The 27834-nt window shown below is 35.9% G+C and overlaps 1 protein-coding gene across 2 annotated transcripts in view; it reads left to right on the top strand.

Moving 5' to 3' along the window:
- The first annotated feature begins 1656 nt into the window (after positions 1 to 1656).
- traf4a (tnf receptor-associated factor 4a) overlaps positions 1657 to 27834 on the top strand; it is a 39068-nt gene continuing 12890 nt past the window's right edge. For both annotated transcript variants that reach the window (XR_009266137.1, XM_058745257.1), the window contains exon 1: positions 1657 to 2155. Coding sequence is in view for 1 of the 2 variants with exons in the window: in XM_058745257.1 (XP_058601240.1) it covers positions 2013 to 2155 (143 nt within the window). In the remaining variant the exon portion in view is untranslated. The remainder of the gene's footprint in view (positions 2156 to 27834) is intronic.

Raw genomic sequence — 27834 nt, forward strand, 5'->3', positions numbered from 1 at the left:
ATTTATAATAATATATTATTTATATCACTACTACTGCTACTAATATAAATAATAGTTTAATTGTTAATATAATTATAATCGTTGAGAATGATTAACTAGGGTGACATTTTACAGTGTCCTTGTTACACATTAACTGTGGTAATAACAGTAAATTATGCATAATTACGTGCAACTAATCCTAAATACGTGTTAATTATATTACTCAGCGCTTAAATATACTGTAGGACCTTAAACAGTGTAACCACTACTACTGTTTTATAGCTAGAAGAACAATCACAATAAATATTAATATTAATGCATGTCAGAAAGCATACTCATGTTTTATCCTCAGATGGATTCCATCATCAGCATGGCAGGATGCACAGAGCTCATGCGTCCATCATGCTATGATGTAATTCTTGTGCAATACGTGATGCTCATAACGTGTCACTAATGCAGCGCACGCTTTTCCATGCAACATATATTTAACATTGACGAGAGTTTCATATGTTTAAATGAAGGCGAACTATTAAATATTCTAACTCTAATAAACTATATAACTCAAAATGTCATCTTTTGTGCTGTTGTTGTTGACGTAATGTCTGCTCTTGCACGTATCGCGTGAGCTTCTCGCCGATAGAGGGAGTCGTTTGCCTTACAAATAACTTTCTGCAACCTTTTGTTACCAGCAATCCAGTTATTGCCTTTGTATGGACGTTTTTAATAATGAAAATGTTTTAATATACATGCACTTTTTATATATTTAATTAGTTTACGTTCTAAATTTGCATGTCCCTGCTGAAAAAATAAAATAAATAACAACAACAAAACAAAACAGCTTAATCCAGCTAAACTGGTTGGCTGGTCTTAGCTGGTTTAAGATGGAAGTAGGTTTTAGCTGGTCCAAAACCCCTCTAAAACCAGCCTGCTGACCAGATATGACCAGCAGCCAACCAGCTTAGGTTTTTTCAGCAGGGGTATATTTAGATACATTTAATATTTTTCATATTCAGGCTGTTAATAATGGGGAGGTTTTTTTTTTTTACATATAAGCACATATACGTTTTCATACAACCTTGTATTAAGCACAAAAAGTGCCTATTTAAATCAATAAATAAATAAACAGGCTGCATGCTTTTTTAGAGGGTATTTGTTCACTTCTTTTGCTGGTCAGGCTGGGGAAAAAAGTTAAAACCAGCCAATGCTGGTTGGGTGGTTTTAGCTGGATTAAGCTGGTCTCCTAGCCTGGCCAAGCTGGTGTTTAGTTGGTTTTAGCTGGTTGGTCAGCTTGGCTCCTATCCAGCTAAAAAAAAAACTGTTCAAAACCTCTCTAAAACCAGTCAACCATCAGGCAGTTTTCAGCTTTTTTTATTCTATGCAGGGTCATTATTTTTAATTTGATAATACATGTTCATATCGCAAGCACAGGCTACCACAAAAACGTTTTGTTAAAAAGTTTCTAAGACCATTCAGTCTTGAGAAGAACCTCAAGAGAATTCCTGAAAATGATTTACAGAAAAGCTTTTAAATAATCCCCTTACTTATACATTATACATTACATTATAATGCGCACAGATAGCATTACTGTACATAACTGTAAATAAGCTTGCCTGTCTGATTTCTGCGGGGCTGAGAGAGATTTAAATTAGGCTCCTCCCTCGTGCATAGTGGGTGGGGCTTTATATACCTAAACAGATGGGATCCGAGCTTTGTCTCCAGGCTGTCAGTGTTATTCTCGACAGGCGCTGTGAACGACTCTCATCGCGTTTCTCTCCATCTCCGTTCATCTACGAGCACCAGCGCTGCATTGACAGCCTCATGCCACAGACAGGTCGCTGGGTTTAAGCTGTCACCCTGATGCTGGATCGAGCCGTGTTGCTCGAGAGAGAAAGCTGAGACGGAACAATACCGACGGAGCCTGTGTATCGTTGGCAAGTGAATATCAGCTTTCGTGAAGGACTCTGTCACCGCGCCTTTCCAAGCGGAGGACAACAAGCGACAGTTCCTATAGACGCTTACTGTAAACGCCAGCAATGCCGGGGTTTGACTACAAGTTCCTGGAGAAGCCCAAGAGACGCTTTCAGTGTCCTCTTTGTAGCAAAGCAATGAGGGAACCCGTCCAAGTTTCCACATGTGGACACCGATTCTGCGATACCTGTCTGCAGGAATTTCTCAGGTAAGGAACCACATTTGACAAACGCATACTGTGTGTTTTACAGGAGGAACGAAGCGTGGAAACAACAACAACAACAACAACATAGGATACACATAACCAGCATTTAAAGCGGTGGAGGCGGCGGTTTAAAACACCGAAGTGCGTTCAAATGATAAACAGTTTCGTCAATCATCGTTTCAACACAAGACAGTCACTCATCTGCGCTATATTGATATTTTTATATCTGCCCATAGGCCTTGAGTTCATCTGGCAGCCAATAGGATAGCAGGGATGCTTGTATGCAAATATATTGCAAATGAAGTTAGTTGCTGTAGCGTCAGGAGACAAATACTGACAGAGAAGCTACATGTGTACGCAAAGGAAATGCAACATTACAGTTAAATGAAATCATAATATCTAAAAATCTACACTTTGCAGTAGTAATATGAGAGCAGGTTTTGTTGTACCATCACAGCAGAGCTATGTACCATCATTAGCCTACTGTCATTAACTTAAAGTACGCTGACAAGAATAGTAAACTAAAATGGTAATATATATTAAGTCAAAAAATATTATTTAACATCACTGAATTAATCTAAATCTATTCATTTATACCAAGAAAATTTTTTTTGGGGTTAAGTCAATAGCTAGTAAGGTCACAGGTTACCAATGTACTTGTGGAGAATGTAAATATTTTGCGTCAGTACATCCAGTTGTGGTCTACCTTCATAAATGCGGGAGAAAAATATTTTCAGATCTGTGTGTGTGTGTGTGTGTGTGTGTGTGTGTTCAGGCTCTCAGCTCTGGCCCTGTCTGTCATTTTGACCCGAGGCACTACGAGGCTCTTTGAGGGGGGCGGCCTCATGTGGGATTAGGAAGGGAATCCTTTATTGGAATCGGTTTGCTGGAAGACTGGCAGATCGTTTGCTCAGCACTAATTTGTGTTATTTGTAATTCATTTGCTTGGTTATGTAGGAACAGCGTGGCAATGCATGGAACAGAGATGCTCAAATTGAATAACAAGTCATATGAACACAAATCTTTAAGCATGCAGGCCAACAAAAACTCTTCAGATAGCAGTTCTGCAGTACAGTGTAATGTTTATTGTCTGCATTGTGAATAACGTATCAGTTTATTAGCTTTCATTTAGCAGGAAATTCAAAACAAGTACATTTACAATGTCAATCAAAACTGCTTTAAAAATTGGTTTATAACCGAAAGGGTGAATCCTATCAGCTATGAAAAGTAGTGAACGGCTATAAAACAGGAGTGCACTTCAGTGCTAGGTGTATAATGTAAGTATCATCCAGTCATTTGGATAAGAAGTTGCTTGGAGAATGACATGATGGCACTGTAAACATGGAGCACTGGTTTTAAAACTGAATGATTGACAGCTGAGATGCACATTATGGTCAGTGTGATGTTGTAGTCTTAGAGCATTAGTCATGCCTAAAAAAAAAAAAAACACATCAAGGAAATTAGTTTTAGAAAAATAAACTACAGTATTGGTACTACATGCATTACCGTTCAAAACTTTGGAGTCGGTAAGATTTTTAAATCTTTTTGAGTCACTTTTGCTCACCAAGGCTGCATTTATTTGATTAAAAATACAGTAAAAACTGTTATATAGTGAAATATTATTATAATTTAAAATAACTGGTTTATATTTTAATATATTTTAGAATGTAATTTATTCCTATGAGGGCAAAGCTGAATTTTCAGCATTATTACTCCAGTTTTCAGTGTCACGTAATCCTTCAGAAATCATTCTAATATGCTAATTTGCTGTTCAAGAAACATTTCTTCTTATTATTATTATTATTAGGGGTGTGCGATATATATCGTCTGTGATAATATCGTAATTGTTGTTTTAACGATGTGCAATTTGACAAGTATTTTGCAAAAACCAAATAAAACACCTGCAGAGTGCATGCATACATTATGTATGAAGTCTAGTGGGTTAAACAGTGCACGTGTGCATTTAGAGTGTGTTTTTTCACTGCATGATTCAGTCTATTAATATACATTAAAATGATCACAAAATTCAAGATATGGGGGAAGAAAATGTATATATATATATATATATCATTTCATATAGTTAAAATCACAGGAAGAGTGCTGTTTTTTCTTTAAAAATAAGCATGATTACAAATGTGATATTGATTTTATACAACAGTTCAAAAAACAATAAGTTAATATTAAGAGACTTACGTTTTAGACACCATATTGCCTGTTTTTGCTCCATTTCACCAAAAAAAAAAATCATTCCAGCCACAGCGCTGTTTTGCGTCTCTGAGCAACATGACCATGTTGTTTAGTTCCTGAAAGAATCAACCGTTTAAATGATTCGGTTCAGTCGCAATGACTCACTTGTTAACAGACTTGCTGCCACCTACTGGCGATTTTAATTTCACATTTAAAGTATCTTTTCATTTTTTAAATAAAATCTAAATGCCACCTCAGATGCAACTTCTGCAAAGATTAATTTTGTTGATACTGGTTTCATTTGTTTGGTAACAGCCTAAATGTATTATTATTCTAAGTGACTGATTAAATGTAACAATTTGATTAAAAAAATGCACACTTTTAGAAAAAAAATGGCTTTATTAAAGGTAAAGTTGCCCATAAAAGGTCAAATTTTATCAATTTAAACTTATATGAAAAAATAAATTTCTATCACTGACGTGAACTGACCACACAGAATATGAAGAATATCAAAAACTGGAGCTGTGCACGGTAGTCAGATATCAGCACAATAACACACTCGGCAAAATATCGTCTAATTATCGTTATCGAAAAAATCCAAAAAAAATATCGAGATATAATTTTTTTTCAATATCGCACACCCCTAATTATTATTACTGTTGTTGAAAACAGTTGTGCTGCTTAATATTTTTATGGAAACCGTGCTTCATTCTTTGAAAAATATTTGGCAACATTATAAATGTTTTTACTGTCACTTTTGATAAATTTAATGCATTCTTGCTGAATATAAATATTCATTTCTTTAAAAAAAAACAAAAAAAAAACACTTTTGAATGGTAGTATATATTTTTAGTTGAGTTAACTGGCATGCTCACGTGAGTCAGATTTGGCCTGCGGGTTGCCGGTTGGATAGGATGTTACTGTACACATTACACATTGTCAGGCGTTAGTTCAAACGGATCACATTATGCCTTCTTAAATGTTGCACACTAATAGAATATCTCTATATTTATTTTTAGAACATTGACAGATTATTGTATCATGCCAACACTGACGGCAAAGAACATGAGCGTGAATTGATTTTTTTTTTTTTGAACATACATGATCAATTCAACACCGAACAACAGCAACAAAGGCTCAATGTGAGTCACAGATAGGGCAAAGATCTTATCTAGTTTTTCCACATATCCAAACAGGTTTTGTTTCTTTCCTGTCTGCATGTTGTGGAATATAAACAGGACTTGTGCTGATGCTCTGCTGAAAGATAAAAGGTCACAGGGTTTGTGAATGCGATGTCCACTATAGGCCCTCAGAGAAACACTGAATTATCGTGTACGTTTTTGGATGGAGGGAGGAAAAAGGAAGCTCATGATGCATTTTGCCCAGGGCTCTGTGTGTTTATGTTTGTTCTATTCTCAGGAAACCTCTTTCTTCTCACGCCTACATAGCAGAAAGATTCTAGAACGTGAAGCTTTGCTCAGTTTTGTATTCGCAAAATTGCTTGAGATAATACAAATAAAAGACGTGTCGTGGAAGACTAAATGAAAGCAGACAATGCTTATGAATCATCAGGTCATTAGCGTGTCACTGGGAAGAAAGCCAATCTGTTTTTCTTTATAAGTAACTTTTTCTTTACCAACTTTTGTCACCAGCTAATGAGTGACTTCTATTTAGAGTTTACTGTGCCTATTTTACATAAACCAGGCTTCCCACACAATTGGCAAATTGCTTTTTTAAACTTTTCCCTTTTTTTGCTGTTATTCAAGTAAGTATTTTAAAGAAGGATTTTAAAGAGACTAGATGCACAAATTGCAATTTGCAGAATATTCAGTTGCAAATTTCTGTCTTTTCCTTGACTTTGTAGAATCATTCAGATCGGTTTTGTGAACTGATTCAACAGATTCAATGAAAAGATCCAATTCAAAAGAACAGAATGCTATTCATGATATCTTCAGTCTTTCAAAAAATGTTGTGCTTGTTTTCATTGATTTGAAAGTGATTTACATTAAAACTTCATTAATTTGAATCTCCACAGCATGAGAAATAGATCTAAACCAGTGGGTCTAAACCAGGGGTCCGGGGCCCACTAGGGGGCCTTGGCAAACTTTCAACAAGCTTTGAAAGGAGCAAAAATGACTAGATATTTTGTATTTTAATTCACCCCCTCAACTGTTGTTTTATTCTTTGAAGAACCAGGATTTGCACGGTTTTGGAAAACATGCATATATCTTGTAAAAATGTGATTTCAAGACCTGGAAAGTTCACGTCAATGAATAAAATTGGTATTTTTATTAAATACTTGGGTATTTTTATAAAATAACTTTATCTAATAACCTTTTCTAGTTATGCCAAAATCTAAAATATTTTACAAAAGAAATTTGTGAGTAAAAAAAAAAAATCATTATCCAGTAAAGCCAAAACGGCTGGAAACGTTACCCATCCTTTGAATATTGTTGTGAACAATGGTGGGCCTTGGAGTCCAAAAGGTTGAGAACCACTGATCTAAATGTTATATTAAGCATTACTTGTTAAATTTGCTTTAAGTTGATGTTTAGATCATGGTTTACATGTATTGTGACGATCTGAATGTCATGTGCCAGCGTGTTAAGATAAGCATGTGCTTTGTTGACATTGCGTGATAAGTGTGCATTCTCTTCTTAATTGTTGTGTACAGTACACAATCAGAGTTATTCCATCCGTTACTGCAGTCAGCCTCTGATCAGTTCAGACCTGCCGTTTCATTGGGAAATATTGCCATATGTGTGAGGATTTACTTGGGTTATGCTCTTGCACAACTATGAATCACCATCTGCTGTGTTTTAACCATTATTAGAAAAGGGCCTCCAGCTACTTCAGGTTGAGTCTCACGCTACATGCACACCTATGGACTTGCCTCATAAAAGTCCGTTTCAGATTCAACTCTGAATCATCTCAATCAAACTCCATTCACTTGAATTTGTCCCATGCACACCGACAGACTTTGACTTTGCTCCCATGTTGGTTTATTTGTGTTATAAATGGAGCGTGTTTCCCCTGAAGGAGGAATGCGTACGGCGGTTATCTCAGAAAGCCTAATCAGAGCCGGGAGGGTCAAAAGGGGCCAGCCCTCAAGCCTTATCACTCCAGCAATCAGCTCGAGTCACATGACCGCGACGCTAATGCAGAATAGATGAACCTTGAACTGAGGGCATTTGGTTCACGGCCATCACACAAAAGAGGTTCTCATAATATGGGCTAACATCTCTGAATGCGCATACAAGGGCACCCTTTATGTCATTAAGCAATGGTTTAGACTAGTTAGACGAGTCGAGTCAAATAAACTCTTGGATGTTTTCATGTGGTGCTTTGTGAGACGGCGATTACTGTTTTGTAGTCTATTATTCAAGCTTTAGCTTTGTTTGCTTATTGTCTGAACTTCTTGTGTACATATTCTGCTAATAATGCACATTAGGTGCATCCCAATCCAAATACTTATGCACTTCCATGCCACTTTGTAGTATAAATAGTACAAGTAGTGTTTTCCAGGGTTGTAATAGTTGTGATTTTTCACCCAAAATAAAAATTCTGTCATTAATTACTCAACCTCATGTCGTTCCAAACCTATTAGACCTTCGTTCATCTTTGGAACACAAATTAATTTTAATGATTTTTTTCCATGTGACATCAGTAGTTCAACCATAGTTTTACAAAGCTGTGAGAATACTTTTTGTCCGCAAAGAAAACACAAATAATTTTATCCAACAATTCTTCTCCTCCAAGTACCGCCCTCCGCCATTATCGAGAGTACCACCAAACAAACATGTGCATACATTCCTAATTTTCTTTGCTCACAAAAAGTATTCTCGTAGCTTCGTAAAATTACTGTTGAACCACTGATGTCACACAGACTATTTTACCGATGTGCTTACTGCATTTCTGAGGCTGGGAGCTTTTCAGTTACTTTGCTGTCTATGCAGGGACAGAAAACTCTACAATTTCATCAAAAATATCTTGATTTGTGTTCCAAAATACATTACCAAGAGTCAAGTCAGACATTCAACAGTCATGGCTATGCACATGCTATACATGTGACTACACAAACAAATGTGACACTCTTAATATGCATAGACATATATAGAAACTTGCAAATATTGAAATTGTGTAAATTTCTCAGAATTTCTCTCGGCTGTCTGCCATCTTGCATGTATTTTTTTCACTGCACTTTTCACAGTGCATTCTGGGATTGCCTTCTCTGCAAAAGATAAACATGATGTTGCTTTAGTTTAGAATGTGGCCAGAACAATAGCTGCGTCCAAAATCGCATACTGTCTAGTACGTTCTACATTTGGTTTGAAACTTACAGTGACTGTTGAAAAGTACTTTTATCGCCCGTTTTATGAGTAATGTGAATTCAGACATACTTCTTGTCTCACATACTGTACTATATGGATGTGAATTAGTCATATTTGGTCACAGCGAATGTATCTTAAAAGACAGCATGATGTTTCTACCTAACTTTTGGAACAGCATATGATGCCTAAACTTGGTGACTAAATAGGTAGCGCACTAGGTTTTGAAACAAAGCGTTTGTCGAGCTAAAAATGACATTTTCCAACTAATATTTGCTTCTCATGTTGATCCACATTAATTACTAATTTAAAAAAAAAAAAAAAAAAAAACTGCATAAGAACTGCATTTTCTGAGATTTAAAAATAGAAAGGCCACCATTCAGAGGCTGCTTTTATCCAAAGAAAGTACAAAATGTGACTATCCTGGTCTAAGGAGCATAAAACCTTCACCTCTCTATTAAGCTTCAGTTTTCACAGCCCAATTTTCTCGAACAGAATGTCTTTTTTTCCTATAAAGTCTGAATAGAGTCTTCTGTGTCTTGTATTGAAGTCAAGTCCTCCTGCGTTCTCTTGAGAGCTGATGGTCTGAAACATGTGCACTCTGAAGCCTTGGAACGGAAGGATGGGTTTAACCGGGGTAGAACGGGGTAACTGGTGACAGGCAAAGTGGGAAAAGAAAGATTGACTTCTTTCCAGCCAGGGCCATCTGTGTGAACAACATCTTTTTTACATTAAAGCTAAAATGAATTGCCCTCTGTCCATTGAGAAACAGAAAGGATCCCCTTTGGCCTGTCACAGATAGTGAGTATTTCTCTGAGGATAGGGAGATTTAGAGGAAGCATTGGTGCCCAGTGTTGAGAGGAAGCCAGGCTGGGTATGACAGCTGGGAGTCTGAGTCCCTCCTCAGGATTCATGCCATTGAGGCAGATGAATAGTGACTGGGCATCCTCTCTCACTTCCTGTCCAGCCTCATCCTGACCAGCCTCCTCAGGATTCATGCCATTGAGGCAGATGAATAGTGACCCTCACATCCTCTCACAGGTGCCACTGGCCTTAGAAATCATCCATCCAAGCTCATCTGTTAGCTGGGTCAATTACATATATTAGATCTGAGGAGACAAACACTGTTTACAAAATGTTTAAATTTAATGACACAATAATTATGGTGTGGTTTAACTATCAAGTAAAGGGATAATATATTTTTGATGTGTATACACATCAGTCGATATTTTGAAAAATGTTTTCAAATGTTTTTCAAGGTAAAAAGTCTTTTTTTCCTTTTTTTTTTTTTTTGCGTGTTGGTTGCACCACATGACTTGGCAGCATTAATAAGCATTGAATCAGTTTTGTTAACATTCTTTTTCTTAGAATTAATAGTAATAAATGATTTCAAACTATTTAACAAGGTTTTCTTATTAAGAATTTAATTTGTTTAATAAAGATTTTTTTCTTCATTATGATATCAGGACAGTTGTATCATGCTGACTTTATTTACTTGATGCCCTCAAAAAAATGAATTTTAATTCAGAAATGAAAGACATGCTCATAATTTTTCAAGTTAGTTCATAAATACAGTATGTTTTTGGCAGTCACACCACATTAAATTGTACAGACGTACCCATGTCTTTTCATGTAATGTTCAAATTATGTGATATTATAAGAATAAAAGAATCTAATTTTAATTGAAAAATTAAAAAAGATTGTCCCCATAGAAGTAATATTTTTAATATCTATGATATCTTTTTTTTTTTCTCTGTATGTTGGTCATCATGACTTTGATTTGGTTAATACAAGTTTTTCAAGTATTAATAAGCAATTTTGTTATAATATTTTTTCGAGAAAGCATAAGATTGTGGCTAACTACCTAATAAAATCTTTGTTTTTATCGAGAATTTGTATTCTTTTAATTAAGCTTTTTTCTTCATTTTAATATCAGGACAGTTGTACAGTCTTGATATTTTGACACTTTACCGCCCCTAAGAAATACATGAATGAATTTTAACTCATAAAGTAAAAAACTATTTAATTATATAAAAGGTATGTTTAAATCATTATATGCATGAATTAATAAATAGAACATTAAATAACATAATGTTTTTTACCCAGCCCTGAAGAAGAGCTGAACTATATCGCATAGTTGTATGTTTGCCAATACATAGTGGAGAGAAAGTTAGAAACAGCGTAATATTGATTTGTCTTCCTGAAATAAACTGTGTCAGGCGAGTTGCTGCTTCAGAAATCCCAATGAATGCTGAGCTTTTAGACTGCAGTCCAACAAATGAAAACGCCTCGGGTGCTTCTCTGTCCTAATCCATAAATATGTTTCTGCAACTTCAATTGAGAGAAAAAAAAAAATCTGGAATGTTCATTAACCCTGTCAAGTACATTCAAATCAATTCAGTAGATGAAGAAAACAAGCATTACATAAATGCCTTTGAAACGACTGTACATTTGACGTCAACCGACCTGTGAAGTTTAGTTTGTTGTTTTCTCAGCTGAAAGTCTGAAAAACTGAGATCAGATACTGGCTGAGTAATGTCATTGAGAGGGGGCGTTTAGGGAGGTTACACCTCAGTCCAGCTGCAAACGGGACGTTATGGATTTAAAGTTCTCCATCCGTTCCAAACAGCTGCAAGCTGGTGTAGGTTGAGGCTGTTATGGAGAAGCTTGCATTTCATTTAAATGTTTTGCATCAGTGCTTCTCTGGTTTGAAGTGCCATAAGGCTTCTGTGTTAATTATCATCGTAGAGGGTGTTATTAGACCCTAAAGGACTTGTTCAATGAGGGCGACACAAAAAGTGGGCAAGCTCTTAACATTCCTGACTGGATTTTCTGCCCTATTCAGATGTCCATCGTCTGCAAGCGCATAGACAACATTCTTTTGTGAAAAACCGTGGTGCTTGACGGCCTTGGATGCTCGGTGGGGTTCACGAACAAACGGTTCGTGGGGATCCAGGACTTGCCCTGGCATGCTTGTATTTAAAGAGAAATCATATAATCATAACTTTACTCCCCTTGGGTGCAGAGAACTGTTCACAGGCAACTATTTCAGTTATGCAGTAAAGTACATTGTCACTCAGTCCTTGCATGCTGAGGCCAGGTTGCATTAACCTAGACCTGTCAGACACACATCAGCTGGCAGAAATCAAACAATAATTAATCTGCGATACTTGTTTAGGCAAACGGCACTATTGGTATTGCTCGTTCTTGGCAAATGAACAAACCCCTAACGCTAGGTATCAAAACACAGTCTCACAGTATGTGCTTTGATACTTCAGATTGTGCGTCTTGTTGAGGTGATGTGTGCTGTTATGTATTTGAGTGAGTAGACTTATGATTTTTGTCTGGCAGATGATAAAAATGATAGGAAATGTCATAGATTTACATACCTTTTTGAGATACCTAGAGTATATCGTAGACACTCAGCAGTGGGTTCTTTTGACTTGCAACCACCCAGAACTCCCTAGAAACCACATAGAAATGCACTAAAGGCATCCAGAACACCTTAGCAACCTCAGTACATAGTTATGAGGTTGCTATGTTGAAAAAACATCTTAATCATTTTAAGCCGGTTTGCTCCTGGTCTCCCAGAAGACAGCTAGACTAGGCTGTCTTTTTTTGGTAATTTTTACAATGAAAATGATTGGGGACCAGTGTTATTGTTAACTACAACTATTAACAATCCGTTTCGGTAATAAATATTAGATTATAAAAATAATGTGGAAATGTTGACCAAAGCTAAAATAGGCCTAATAATACATTAAAGCTAAATAGAAATACATCCTTTATATATACCTTATATATATTATCTTATATTTAAGGTAATTGTAAATATACTATTTTAGTATTTATCAATAAAAACAATACTAAAATAAGACTTTTTGACTCAGGATTGACCTTTGACTTTTATTGTGTGGACAAAAACAGTTAAAACATTAAACCGTTTTCATTCTTGGGTGAGCTGTCAGTTTAAACCAGCTAAGACCAGCTCAAACCAAATAAGACCGGCAAACTATCTTTGGCTGGTTTTTGCCATTTTTTTTTTCAGTAGGTCTCTCAATAATGAAAAAAATATCTAGCAGTCATATATATTGTTGTTTGTATAATCTGCACTTTGTTTCAGATTTGCAAAGCTGTTTTGAAATAAATTGCTAATTTTAGTGAATATTAATACTAAAATAACACTGTTTGACCATGTTTGGCTTCATTGTGTGGACGAAAACCATTTTAATTTTTGTGTGAGCTGTCCATTTTAACCAGCTAAGACCAGCTCAAACCAGGTAAGACCTGCAAACTATGTTAGGCTGGTTTAAACTTTTTTTTTTTGAGAGCAGCAAGTTTTAAGCAGTCATATTGTGTTGATTGTACTTTCTGCACTTTGTTTCAGGTTTACAAAGCTATTTTCTGATAAATTGCTCATTTTAGTGTAGAAATTTTACACATGAATACATTCATTGAAATGCTTTTTTGAAACATGCCTGTAACAAGCAGCTGAAGGTCATTTGAAGCATCTAGATGCAATTAGTTTCTATCGGCTGATCGCTGTGGTAATGTAAACCTCTAAATCCCAATCCCATCCTGTTCAGCACACGCAGCCTGTGTGTTTTTCATCTTGCCTAACTCCATCATGCCTTATCTCGTCTTCATCCAACACGGAAAATGGTTTAATCAAAGCCCAATGCATTTGCGTGGGCTCTGAAGGGGGTTGGGGGTCTCAGACAGCTGAGAGAGCACTGGTGTGAGAATGCTATCTGTTGTGTAGCTGACAGGCAGGCATTTGAAGAATCCGCTGGTGAGGGGAGCAGCTGGGGTGGTCAGATCTTGAGGAAGGAGGAGGGCACCTGTCTCAGTGAAAGGCTCTCTTATAGAGCGCAACAGGTGTTGGCAGAGCGGTTAAGCTCTACGGTTAAAGCGTACACTCATTCGGCGTTATTGACTGTCGATTCCGGAGGCCGGCCAGATTGAAGGTCACAGCCATTGGTTCCCTTTTGTGAAAGAGGCACTGTGGTGGTTTCCTTCCTGCTTTACACTGCGCAGATCCGCTCTATATAGCGGCTCAAAGACGCCCTTTCAGATCCAGCATGGCACGTTACCCTCATCCAGCCCGCCTGGCTTACTCTCAAACGCGTCAGCGCAACACAAACTCATGCTCCCACGTCCCAACTTGGCTCAGAAGTGACACTGATCCCATGAAAGAGTACGGAGAAAGCCACTTCCTCATCGTCAAGGTCAGCCGCGTGGATCGTTCCTACTGCTAGAGATGAGAGAGATGTTAAAGAGCTTCCTGTTTGAACTCATTATCTGTGAATTGCTCCATGTCCTTAAGTCTCCTTTTTGGCTTTTGAAAGGACCAGCAATGGTAATTTTATGGTAGTTTTGTGTAAACTTATTTATAATAAAAAAAGCCTTATTTTTAACAAAAGCCTTGTAGCTGTCAAAAGACTGCTGGATGATGCAAAATAACATATTTTGCATCATCCGGCTGACTTTTGCTTAAAAATAAACCCAGATATCTGGGTGCAGGAAACACGGAGACACATTTGTTCATTTACATGTATCAATGGCATTGTAACAATAAAAAGCTGGTTGAAAATCAGCGAACACATCTTTTATGTCCCATAGATATCATTATATGATACAGAGAATTTTTATTTTTTTTTATTACTTATTTGTTTTGGAATACATTGGTCCACGCACAAAAAATAAGGGGTCACATCATTGACCCTTACACATCTTGGTACATGGAAAAAGAACACCCCATCATTCAAAGGGAACACCAATACTGTGTCTCAGCAGCAGAGCCTACGAGAGAGGATTGTGTTCGGCTCGGTGTGAGTGTTCACTGCCTGCGCTGTGGGCTGATGGCGAGCACAGGAGTTCTAGCATGTTCTTATCAGCTACATGAGTGCACATCTAGCTCCCTCACAAACACACACACACCTCTCTCTCCGGCATAAAGAGCCTCACCTTCACCCCGTTACCATGGCCACTGAAGTTGCGGGCCTAGCCAATGGCATGCAGTACACACACACAGAATCAGTGATGAGGTGCTGACGAGCCGCCCGCTCCGACTGTCTCCCTCTAATCAATGAACTGAAAGAGGAGAAATCACATTATAATTACATAATCCTCCTACATAGGGAGTCACTGGGTTTAACGTTGGTTTTAAAAGTTTTTGAAGTCAGGAACAGAGACAGGCAGAGAGGTGTTGTCTCGGGACGCTGGAGGTGACTCATCGTGTATAAGGTGCGTAGTTTGTTTCCACCAGCACGCGGTGACTCAGACAGCTGATAACGATGGTAAAATCTTTTAGTTTCTCAAAGAGTTTCACCCACAGTTACTTTTACCACGCTGACTCAACTGCAATATGAAGTGTAATGCGGCACGCCACTGTCCTTATCTGCAGCACTGAGAGCCGCTGGTGGATTTTCTCACCCACTCTTTCTGGACGTTTCTTGGGCGCATGAGGAAATAGATGGTATAATTAGATGGTGGAACTGTGCTATTGGGGTGTGGTTGAGTTTTTCCCTGGAGCGCCTATGGAGTTGAGCTAAATCCAGCCTCCTACACAACACACACGTTAGTTTATTCTTTCAGCACCTGGTACTGTACACTGTCTCATGGAGAGACGCACAATGAAGAGCTCTGTCGATCCACTGTGTCACACTCAGGGCTTGCTTAAGAAGTTAATTTAGAGTTTATTCAAGTCCTCTTTAGTGTGGTGCAATACTGAGAAGCTTTTGTGTTGATGCTTAAACAAAACATTCACTCACTGCATGACAAGGCAGCTATGTATATATATTTTTTTCATTCATTGTATGAGGAAAATGCATCATTATGAAAAGCTGATGATGTTAGATGGTGATATATAACAAATGTTCAGCTCATGGTTATACAAAAAAACGATGGATATAATGATATTTAAAAAAAAAATCTTTAAATTCACTCATGAAGAGAATCTGATATATTTAGATTTTAATTTTAAGCTGTTATCCCTATTTTTGTTACCTCTTCTAATAAACAGAGGAAAGAGATAGAAAGAGATATTGAGAGTGGGGGCAAAATAGATAGATTAGTAAATGAATGGAATAAATAAACAGATTATTCAAGCCAACAAATAAATAAATACATGATCATTTAAAAAAATAAAAGAAAATACATAAAAACGACTTTAAATGAATATATTAAATTAGTAAATAAATAAATTGATATTTTTAAATTAAATAAATGGAATCAATAAATTATTATTGAAATAAATAAATAAGTGGAGTATTTAAATAAATACAAAAACAATTTAAATAAATAAATACATGAACAAATAAATGTGATATTTTTGAAGTAACAAATAAAAATGGATTCAGTAAATAAATAAATAAATCAACTGATTATTGAAATACATAAGGTAACACTTTCGTATATGGACCAATTCTCACTATTAACTAGTTGCTTATTAGCATGCCTATTATTAACATATTGGCTGTTTATTAGTCCTTATAAAGCACATATTCTGCATGACCATATTCTACATCCCTAATCCTTCCCAATACCTAAACTTTACAACTACCTTACTAACTATTAATAATAAGCAAATTAGGAGTTTATTGAGGCAAAAGCCATAAAATGTGACCATAAGTAGATAAAGAACTATGTGAAGTAGAAGTAGTTTAAATGATTATATTATGCAAGATAAAAAGAGACTGTAGTGTGATATGCGAGACCGGAAACTAGTGCGGCTATGTAGAAAATCAATAGTCTGAGACGGCGGTCAGTTAAACACTTTAGTGGCCATTATACAAATATATTTTGCCATATTGACCCGTCACTGCTGGGCTCTGATTAGTCTGTCCGCTGAAGGCTAATGACAGACATCTCTGCCCGATGAGTATTTGTTGGTCTGGATTATCTGTCTGTTCCACCTGCTGTCATGGTAGAACAGCGCATGACATTGAGGAAGGTAATCCACCCATCCTCATCCCAACTGGCGTTAAGGATTAGCACGCTGCTAATTTGCCTCTAGCGAAGCCCGAGTTTGGGGTGCATGTTTTGTCTCCCCAAGTCTAGTTTGTTTTGTGTTTTTCAGTACAGATGCCAGCCTGGAGTGTGAGGCGATAGCAAGATAACTGAAACCGTGTCGAATTGTATTACTTATGCTACACATGCCATTTTAATGCTTCGCTAAGTCTATGTAGGCTAAAAGGAATCGATCGGGAACAAACATGCAGATCATTTGATATCCACTCTCATATTTGCTGGTGTCTCTTTATAAGATCATGGAGCTAGATTGCATTAGCTCCTTTATCTTTTGGACCCAACAACAAAGTGGGGAACATTTTAGAGCTGCCCGTAAAGCTTCATATCTTACATCCAGAGCTCTGAACTTGCTCAAAGGCTCTCCAACTTACTTTTCCTCCAAAATAAACCCTCAGAAGATTGAATTTATCAAGCTGTTGCAAGATTATCCAACAGACATTATCAGCTTGTTCTTAGATCTTCTCATTTTAATGAATTATGCATTCATCTCAGAATGAGCCGCGAGAGCTTAGTCTTTTCCAGCTCGCCCCATAGCCATCGCAAAACCCAGACCTTTTTTAACATCTCGCCTTCCCACCGACTGAGAAGGGCAAGAAGGGCTCGCAGCTGGAAGATAAGCCAAGAAACGGCTAATCCTGCGGTCCTTTATGCTTATACTTTCCCTGCTAATTTCCACATCATTGAACTCACAATCCTTTCAAACTGTTAGGGAGCTTTTTAATTCAGACTGGCTTTGTCTTTGTCGCCTGCATTATGTCAGTTTTAAACTTTAATCAGCCCCTCGGAAGCGACAGATGTGAAGAGAACGTGCCCTAAATGTCATTTTTGTGAATTAAACGCTTTGTACTTCAGCATTTATCACATTCAAGGCTTCATCAGGCTTCGCCTTCTAATACAATGAAAGCTTGACGGCTTTAAAATGTGTGTCCGCCCACTTTACCTCAATCCTACAGACCTTAGTCAGAATCAATGCCATGTTTACTTTGGCACTAACAAACTGTACTGTAATATACTGTACAAGCGATGAGAGCAATTGGGTCTTTTTATTGAACAATTTTGTATGCAAAATTATTGTACAGTTATAATTCCACATGGTCACACAGGCTCATTGTTTTGAGCTGTATGAGAAGCAAGAGATTACAAAATGTGAATGAATCATTCAGAACGACTCGGTTGAATCATTGAAAAGATCCAACTCAAAAGAACAATTTAGTCACAAATCGGAAATCACAATCTTTTCTCGTCATCCCGCCAAGAAGAGTTTTATTACAATTAAAATTAAAATGAATAAAACCATTTTTGTTATAAAATTAATCATATAAATATTAGAAACTTAAATGATACTAAAATTAGAAATGTTGCCTTGGTGACTAATTGAAATATTTGAAGGACTGAAATAAAGAAAAACTACAGCTAAACAAACAAAAAAAAAGTAAATTAAAAAAGTAAAATGTTTAAGTAAATAAACTTAAAAAGTAATACTTGCAAAAAAAACAGTAAAAAATGCTGAAGCACTTACATAAATAAAAAAAATAAATAAACAAACATTAAAAAATAATAAATAGACAAATAAAAGCTAATTCAAAATATTAGCCTATTGAAAACTACAGTAAAATAGTATGTAAATATTACTAAAACAACGCTGTGGTGGATGCCTAAAAAACTGTTCTTCATACAACACTTTTGTAGGTTTTCAGAAGAATTTATTTCTTTATTTCTTCTGTGAAGCATCAAAGGAGATATTTGAAAAAATGTCTCTTTTATGCAATAAAATTCAGTGGTGTCCCATGTTGCTTTGGCACCCATAGAAGAAAGTAAGTCACACAACATCATTTTTGAGTGAACTGTCTCTTTAAATATAGTGCATGAGTCATATGACCCATATTTTATGGTTCTTTTTTAGAACTTGAAAACCTCATTTACTGTCATTATGATGAGAACAGTTCAAAAAATCACCTTTTGTGTTTCACGGAAACAAGAAACTCAAACATGTTTGTTATGACATGAATTTTCATTTGTGGGTAAACTGTTCCTTTAAAACTCCCTCATTTTATCCTCTGGAGAACCGCTGGTTTCTAGTGTCTCAAATCTTAGGATTACCAGAAAACTGAGTCATCCATCAGATGTGCTGGTTATCCGTCCTCTCAGTTTCTGGGATTAGTGTGACACTTCTTTAATATCTTCTGTTATTTTTAGAGTCGGATGCCTCTGACCCTGTCAAAGCCTTCCTTGTGGCCCGTCTTACCCGATCGTGATAGTGGCGCGATGCCCTTTGACAGCGTTAAAAAGGGGGTTCGCTGAGGCACTTCAAAGCGCTTTGGTGCGTATGGACAGCGTCTCTTTTAATAAAACTGTCAACGTATCCGAGGCATCATGCGCTTGCGTTCTTCAGGAATCTATGGCATCGCTGCTTGGCCTCAAAACATTTGCCTTCTCGTGGATGAACGTTCTGCAAACATCTGCCCTTTACCGAGGAAGCTAAAATTAGACTTGCCGTCTGTAATTAAACTGCAAAAGCAGCCTGTCGGAGGAACTCTGTTTGCCATTCATGCCATTTTTGATGATTGTGCGCCAGCGTGTGCATGTGCATGCGTGGTTATGTAGGAGGGAGAAAGAGAGATGCAAACAAAGGAAGTGACATTAAAATAAGTGGGAGAAAGCAGAAGAAAAAAGATGTCATTTTGAGTGAACATCAAAAGCAGAGGCCGTTTCACATCTGCACTTGACTGCAGCTTTTAGCACCTCTCAACACGGGCCGGTGTCTCCTTCTCACATGTGTGCAAAGTCTAATGGAGAAATGCTCCTTAACCACTTTGAACGTTCACATACGAGATCGGGCTCTCTCTGCTGCTCTTTCAAGCTGCCATCAAAGCTCGCCAGGAACCATTATACACCATTGACACCTTTCTTAGGCTCTCCATTTCCAGGTCTAATGCCAGGCCACGTTTACACCTGGTTTAAGCAGCCGTCTGTCTCAGGGATCTGATCTAGTGGACAGCACTAGGTCAGATACTAGTGTCTTGTGTTTTCATCAAAGCACTTGAGGAGGTTTTTAAAACCACCTCCTTAGCATTTACAGTGTGCACTGTAACACCATGTGTCCTAGAAAGATTGTTTATTTTATTTTATTTTATTTTAATAACGGTTATTTAAACTTATATATATTGTGATTTACAATTTCAGTCAACATTTAAAAAAATATGTATTAAATATTGTATTATATTATTACAATATTAGATTCAATTTATATATATTTTTTTTTTCAGGACAAATTATGTTTTAAATTGTCTGCATTACCGTTTGTGTCAACATTTAGGAAAATTATAAATTATATTATAAAATTCTATATGTGTGTGTGTGTGTGTGTGTATATATATATATATATATAATATGGTTTTCATTACAAATTAGTTTTTAAATTTGTAGTACAAATAATTTGAGTGAAAAAGAAAAAAAAATTGTACTATGTTATTATAATATTAGATTGGATTAAATTTTTGTATCTTTTTTTTATCCCAAATTATATTTTAAATTTTCAGCCTTATAGTTTAAATGAAAATTTAATAAAAAATTGTAATGTATTATGTTATTAAAATATTAGATTGTTTTTATTTGAAATTATATTTTACATTTTATATCTATCTTTTATATCTTACAAGTTGTATTTTGCACTGCCAGCATTACAATTTGAGTGAATATTTCATTTACTGAGGATGTCTTTTTGCTTTAATGACAGAAGCACTCAAACTGCACGAACACCACAAGTTTGACATAATGAATGCCACAAATTTGCATATATTTGATTAGCAACCTACAAATAGTGCAGAATCTTGCAGAACTGGACTTGTCGGTTGTGCTGGGATGAGATGATAAATGCATGGCTTCTCCATCAGGACTAATAGCAGCCGCTTGGCCTGGTGCAGATCATTTAATGAGATGGAATTGATTTTCTTTTGCCTCCCTCTTGCATCTGTACTCTAACCAATTACATAAAAATACTCCCTGAGTTAGCTTTTGCTCTTGAAACCTCTTAAAGCTATGTTCAGATGTTGAAATCAAGGTTGGAATGCCACTAGAGTAGCCTCTATATATTTTGTTACACTTGGGTGCTTCCTAAAATGTATCCATGCGTTTAAATTTTCCTGAGCTCCTGCTACCTGAATAGTGTTGTTGTCATTCCAGTAATGGTGAGTATAGATTTAAGTGTGGATTGTAACCGAAGGCAGGCTGTATCACAGTTGGCAGTAGTTTCCATTACTGTCAGCAAGGCGGAAAACCTCTCTTAGGTCATTACAACGTGAGGATTAGAGGTCCTTCAAACATTCATTCACACATCTAGCTGCACGGACATGCTAAAAGCATGCTGATAAACTCTGTTATTGAGAGGCACAGGTCCAAACTCAACACATTGACAGATATCTGACAGACATTTCTAGTAAAGAACAGTTGGGGCAGGATAAGGAGATTTTGAGTTCTTTTATCACATGACATAGTGATGCCAGTCAGCCAAATATATCAGGACCATGGAAAAGAAAATGAATAAAATGTAGATTATGGTAGTAATTTGACATTTCTGAAAAGACTGTGTGAATCACAGGTGGCTTGTCTCATCAGTGTCAGCGGAGAGAGAGAGTGATGAGAGAAGTGTGGAGAAAAACTGACGGGTTTTGCGTAAGTGTGAGTTTATGTGACCCGTGATTCTGCTTGTGTCACATAGCAGCAGAGAATTTTGACAGGTCGTCATTGCCCACCGTTGTGATTTCAGTCATGCCAGAGACCACCACACACTTCCTCTGAGTGCGTCATCATACATTTACACTCGATTCAGCTTCTCCATGCACAGGATTTGCTTTACAAGTGCATAATAAAGCATATCAGCAATGTTTTGTATCAAGGTCAAGATTATGTGACTTGGCTATTGTAAATCATGCCTAGGACACTGCAATAAAGGGTAGGCAGCAGTGAGTGAGTAACAGTTAAGTGCTGGTGTTAAGTGCTCAGCTCCTGCAGTGTTTTAAATGAACAGACATGCTAGATTTATGATGGCCAAGCCCTCACAATCTAACAACAGTCACAGTGTTGTGCTGACCTGAGCCCGCCTGCGGAGGTCTGTGATATTCACAGTCAGGTGGGTGGGTGAGATGATACACTATTGTCCTTCCTAAATGTCAAGCCTGAAACTTTCTGCACTTGTAGTTCAGAAAAAGTCACATATGTGACCCTGGACCACAAAACCAGTCTTAAGTCGCTGGGGTATATTTGTAGCAATAGCCAAAAATACACTGTATGGGTCAAAATTATACATTTTCCTTTTATGCCAAAAAGTTACAAGAAATAAAATTGTCAGATCTAAAGTGATAATTGCAAGAAATAGTCGCAAATGTCAGAAATAAGGAAACTGATGAGAAATAAAGCTGGAATTACAAGAAATAGTTGCAAATGCGAGATGTGCAACTACATCTGTGAGAAAAAGTCACATGTTTGCAAAAAAATGAAGTTGCAGTTATGAGATCTAATCTGACAATTACAAGAAATAAAGTGACAATTATGAGAAAAATATATGAAAAATAAAGTGAAAATGGTGATAAATTCACAGTTTTGAGAAATGGACAAAGATGAGTCAGTTGTGAGATATAAAGCACATTTACAAGTAATGAAGTGATGATTATGATTATGCAAATGTGAGAAAGTTGCAATTGTGAGAGATATATTTATATCACTTCTTTAAGATATAAAGTCACATTGTGAGATAATTACAAAAAAATGAGGCAGTAACGATTAATAATGTTGCAATCGTAAGATTTAAACTTGCAATTACAAACTTGCAAATAAATAGTTGCAAATGTGAGAAGGTCACAATTGTGAAATATGCAGTTGCATTTAGTCACAGAGGTATAAATGAGAAATTTGTAGAAATTGAGTGATGATTCTGAAAAATAGTCGCAATTATGATACTCGCAAATGTGAGAAATAGTGAAAATGATGAAAAATAGTGAAAATGATGAAAAATTAGCGATTACAAGAAATAATAGCACACATGAGAAATAAATGTGCAATTGCGTGGGATAAATAAATACATTTCGCTATATGAGAAATAAAGTCAAATATTACTTTTTACTGTGAGGTGGAATTGGGATCCATAGAAAGGTTAATAGTGAAATTAATGTCTTTTGGTTCCCTGTATCCAAATGAACATACAGTGCACTTTTCAAGGGCAGAGATGCATTTAACTGTCTTCAACCGTCCTCAAGTGCACTTACTATTCATGTCTGTTGAATCGATGACTGTACACCTCCATACAATTCTGCGACAGAAAGAGAGCTATATTGCTTCAAAAAGAAGGCATTCAGATTCGCTCTCAGCCATTCCAAGGTTTCCTTTGTTGCGCTTTCTCTACAGCGATTGGCCACTTCCCGGTGGCCTGCCTGTCAAAGGCAATGTAGAAGGTGTGAATGCAGTGTTGTGACGCCTGTCCTCATCTATATCACTTTGCCAACGGACAGCTCACTAATCTGACCTGGGGCCAAGGCAGAGAATTTTAAGGGGCTTGGGAGGCAATTAAGAATCATTGATGAGAAGTGAACAGCTCCGTTGATACTACATATCTGACCCTCATGAGCCCACAGGAAGTAGAAGATGACATTGAAGAGAGATCAGAGGACTATAGCTCTGTTTTAGGTGAGGGGGTACAGACATGAATATGTAATTAGCCTGCAGGCACTCCCGTCTGTCCTGCTGTTACAGCACATGGGCCTTCGTCTCGATTGGTCGTCTCTCTAGCAGAGCATCTGTCACGCCGGCGTGCGTGCTGGAGGAAATGAGCTTTCACTTATCTGCCCCATTGCTCGCGTGTGATTTGGAGCAGTCAAGTACCTTAAAATGATTTTGTTATTATATTATATTATATTATACACTACTGTTGGAAAGTTGCGTTAGTAAGAAGTCTCACCAAGGCTGCATTTATTTGATCAAAAATACAGTAAAAACAGTAAAATTGTAAAATATAATTATAATTTCAAATAAATGTTTTCTATTTTAATATATTTTAAAACACAATTAATTTCTCTGATGCAAAGCTGAATTTTCAGCATCATTAGTCCATTCACATGATCTTTCAGAAATCATTCTGTGTTGATTTGCTGTTCTGGAAACATTTATTGTTGTTATTATCAATGATGGGAAAACAGTAGTGTTGCTTAATATTTTTGTGGAAACTGTGATACATTTATTTATTTTTTAATAAATAATTAAATTAGCAAATAAATAAAATCAGCATTTGATATAGAAATATTTGAAATAGAAATCTTTGGTAACATTATACTGTCACTTTTGATTTAATACATTCATGCGGAATAAAAGTAATTATTTCTTTAAAAAATAAATAAATTACTCATAGTGTGTGTGTGTGTGTGTGTGTATATATATATATATATATATATATATATATATATATATATTAGATAGTATTAAACAGTATGAAATAAGATCAAAGTTTGCATATTTTTTTGGTAAAAATATTTTTAAATATTTAATTGTTGTTTAGATACAAAGCTGTATGTAGGCTATATTTGTTTTTCTTTCTTAGTGTTTAAAACAAAGGCTGTTTTTAAAAAGCAGAATGAACCAGTAATATTATTACATTTGGTAAATATCTAAAAATATTGTGTTAATATTTCAATTTAACACGTTAACTTTGACAGCCCTAATTATGAGTTAAAGTTAGCATTTGGGTTAGTTTTCTACAGACTTTTTTGTGAGGAACAGATTTAAACTGAAAATCTTACCCTTGAATATGTCTTGAGTATATGCAAGCATGAATAAAATTTGATGTTTGAGTGATATATGGTTTGAAGCGATGTTATGGTGAGTACACGATGACAGATTTTTCATCTATCCCTTCAACTCAAATCTGTCAGATCAGCACTCTTGTAAAGTTAAGAGAAAAAATGTAAGAGGTTCCCTAATGCGAGGCGTTCAAAGCATAGAGAAGGGGCCAGGCATCAAGGGTTTTGAAGTGTTTCTTTTATACTTGCCTTATAGCACTGAAGATGAAATGCATGTGCTGATGTTGTCCTTCTTACGCTAATATAGCGCTGAAGCATAACAATGAGTCAGTGCCTCAGAGTCAGTCCGAATTAGAGGCGTTCAGCAGATGAATGTATAGCTGCCGGTTTTCTCTTGCTCTCTGGAAGGAATCAGTCTGACAAGCCATTTATTTGCATGCTAAGAAACGAGTTTCCAGTGTACCTTCCCACCTCTCTGTCTCATATTTGTTCATCAGTAAAGAGGCGGTTCTCGATTGTAAATCAGAGCGCATCTGAAAAGCTGCACAGTCCCATTGGAACCACATTGATGGTCTAGAAATATAGTCCAGAGTGCATTTGCATTAGTAGGCCTGCCTCTGGTGGGTAATTGATTGACTGTTTTGTTAAAGCCCGATATATTAATTGCGGCCCTACTGACACACTGACCTTAATAGATGTGCCTGCCATCACCTCAGGCGTTTCCATCTGGCCCCCAAATAGGCTCGGGACAGTCCTCGTCATGTGATGTGTCATTCCCTTTACATTAAAGTAATTATGAATGGAGACATTGTGGCCTTGCTTGTTTAAAAGTCAGGGAAGAATTCATTTATTGACTTGTTTTGCCTGTCACAAAGTCTCGTAATACTGTTAAATGTTTTTTTTTATGTTTTTCATTATAGATAAAGACATTGAACTCGCAGTGCACTTTGTATGCGGCAGTGTTAGCTATTAAAAATCAATTGTATCAAACAAAAGTCATTAATTAAAATGAATATATATTAGAGGAAAATTAAAGTTAAGAAAATTTCAATAAAAAAATGTATTATTTAATATTTAGAGAAACTCAAAGTTAAGAATTTAAATATTAAATATTTATTTTTTTAATATTTTAGTTTATTACTAAAATTTATATATGTATATATTTATATGTGTGTATATATATGTGTGTGTATACAGTATGTGTATGTATGTATTTGTGCTGTCAAACGATTAATTGCGATTAATCGCATCCAAAATAAAAAAGTTTTTGTTTACATAATGTATGCATGTTTACTGTGTTTATTTATTCTGTATATATAAATACACACACATTCAGTATATATTTTGAAAATGTTTACATGAATATACATTTATATATTTATATTATTATTTTTATATTATATATAAATATATTTAATATATAAACATAATATATTTTTCTTAAATGTATACATCCATGTGTTTGTATTCATGTATACATAATACATATACACAGTACACACTCATATATTTAGTTTTGTTTTCTGAAAAACATAACGAAATGTATTGTTTTTCCTTTGAATTAAGTTGATTTTTAGATTTTGTCTTGTTTTAAGCATAAATTCACTGAATTTTTATTATTTTTTTTTAGAAATCAAGTCTTAATATCCAAGTCATTTTGCTTTTCAGGTAAATGTATATTGATTTAAGAAAGTTCAGATACTTGTACTGGGAAACAAGGCAAAAATTCAGATTTTTGTGCAATGTAATGATTTGACAACAGTGCATTTTACTATTTCAGTTTTTCAACCTCAAAATTTCATGTTTCATTCAGTGTGTTACTTGCCATTTCTTTATGATTGTTTGTGAAATTTAGCAATTTCTGAGTTGATTCTACACCAAATTTGATTCTCCTCCAAATGTTTTGTAGGGTATATAAATAATACTAAAATAACACTGGTACTGTATGTGGCACACACTGTAGTGTCACATTCATAAGTGCTGTTTAATGGCCTCTGTAGGCAGTAACTGGCAGAAGAGGGGCCGTATTAACACATCTCTTGGGACGCTTCCACAGATGGTCCTTTTGGATTCTTTTTATGTAAATAACAGCACTGTAGGACAGTAGGACACAATGACACACACACACACCTCCCCCTACGGCCGTCAGTGCGATCTGCAGACACTTCCATTATTTACCATGTGAATATTTCATGGTGACATCAGTGTTCTGGACGGCCCATGCTGCCAGAGGGGCCCCGCTAATGAGGCACGACGCCCCTCTCGGCTGGTCGCCTCACAGCCGGGATAAATCTCATGTCTCCTTTTTTCTTCTTTATGTCCCACCACAGCGTCTTTCTCTCGGCTCTTTTCAGCGTTGTTGTAAGCAGTTCACAACTAGGGTACATAATTAACCTTCATCCAAGTAAAAAAAAAGGCAAAGAGCCCAGATTAGGGCCCTCCTCCAGTCAGACAGAAAGTCAGTGTTTAGTGGTGCAGGCTAAGGCGTGATTCAGTACTGGTGTGCATACTTGAAGTGAGGGATTTGAACAACCCGCTAATCCTGAGCATTAGACTTCAGTGAGTAAATTATCTTGCACTATTTGTGCCACAGACATGAACAGCGCCTTTTTGTCCTATTGATTTAATTTATTATAATATACCTTAAAAGGTGCAATTCATGCATATAATATCTTACATAAACCACTTCTGTGATGAGCATGTTTTTAATTTCTGTATTAAAATTAATTCAGATATAAAATAAATAAATGAAAATACACTCAGATAAAAAACTAAAATATTGGGGTCTTGATATCATAATAAAGAAAAAAACTGGAAAGACATAAGTTTAGCCTAATATTGTATTATTATTTAGAATTTCTGTTTAAACTTAAATTTTTCCCATTTTTCAATTATTTCCATTTTAACTATTTTTCTATTTAAACTTTTAAAGCTTAAACTTTTTTTCAGTTTGAGAAAGGCAACATTTCTAATTTCCATTAACGTTAAAGTTTTTATCTAAAATTTTTATTTTTTAGCTTTAAATTAATAAAACATTATTTTTTAGAGCTATCAAATGATTAATCGCGATTAATCACATCCAAAATAAGTTTTGTTTACATAATATATGTGTGTGTACTGTGTATATTTATTATGTCTATATAAATACACACACATATATGTATATATTTAAGAAAAATGTTATGTTTATATATTAAATATATTTATCAGTAACATAAATAATATAAATATATACATGTAAATATTTTTATCGCGATTAATCGTTTGACAGCACTATTTATTTTTATAGTTTTACTGTTAGTTAACAATAACACTGTAAGAAATGACATCACAGAAAGAAAAGTTTCTTAAA

This window comes from Onychostoma macrolepis, chromosome 15 (genome assembly GCF_012432095.1).
Source record: "Onychostoma macrolepis isolate SWU-2019 chromosome 15, ASM1243209v1, whole genome shotgun sequence".
NCBI classification, from domain to species: Eukaryota; Metazoa; Chordata; class Actinopteri; order Cypriniformes; family Cyprinidae; genus Onychostoma; species Onychostoma macrolepis.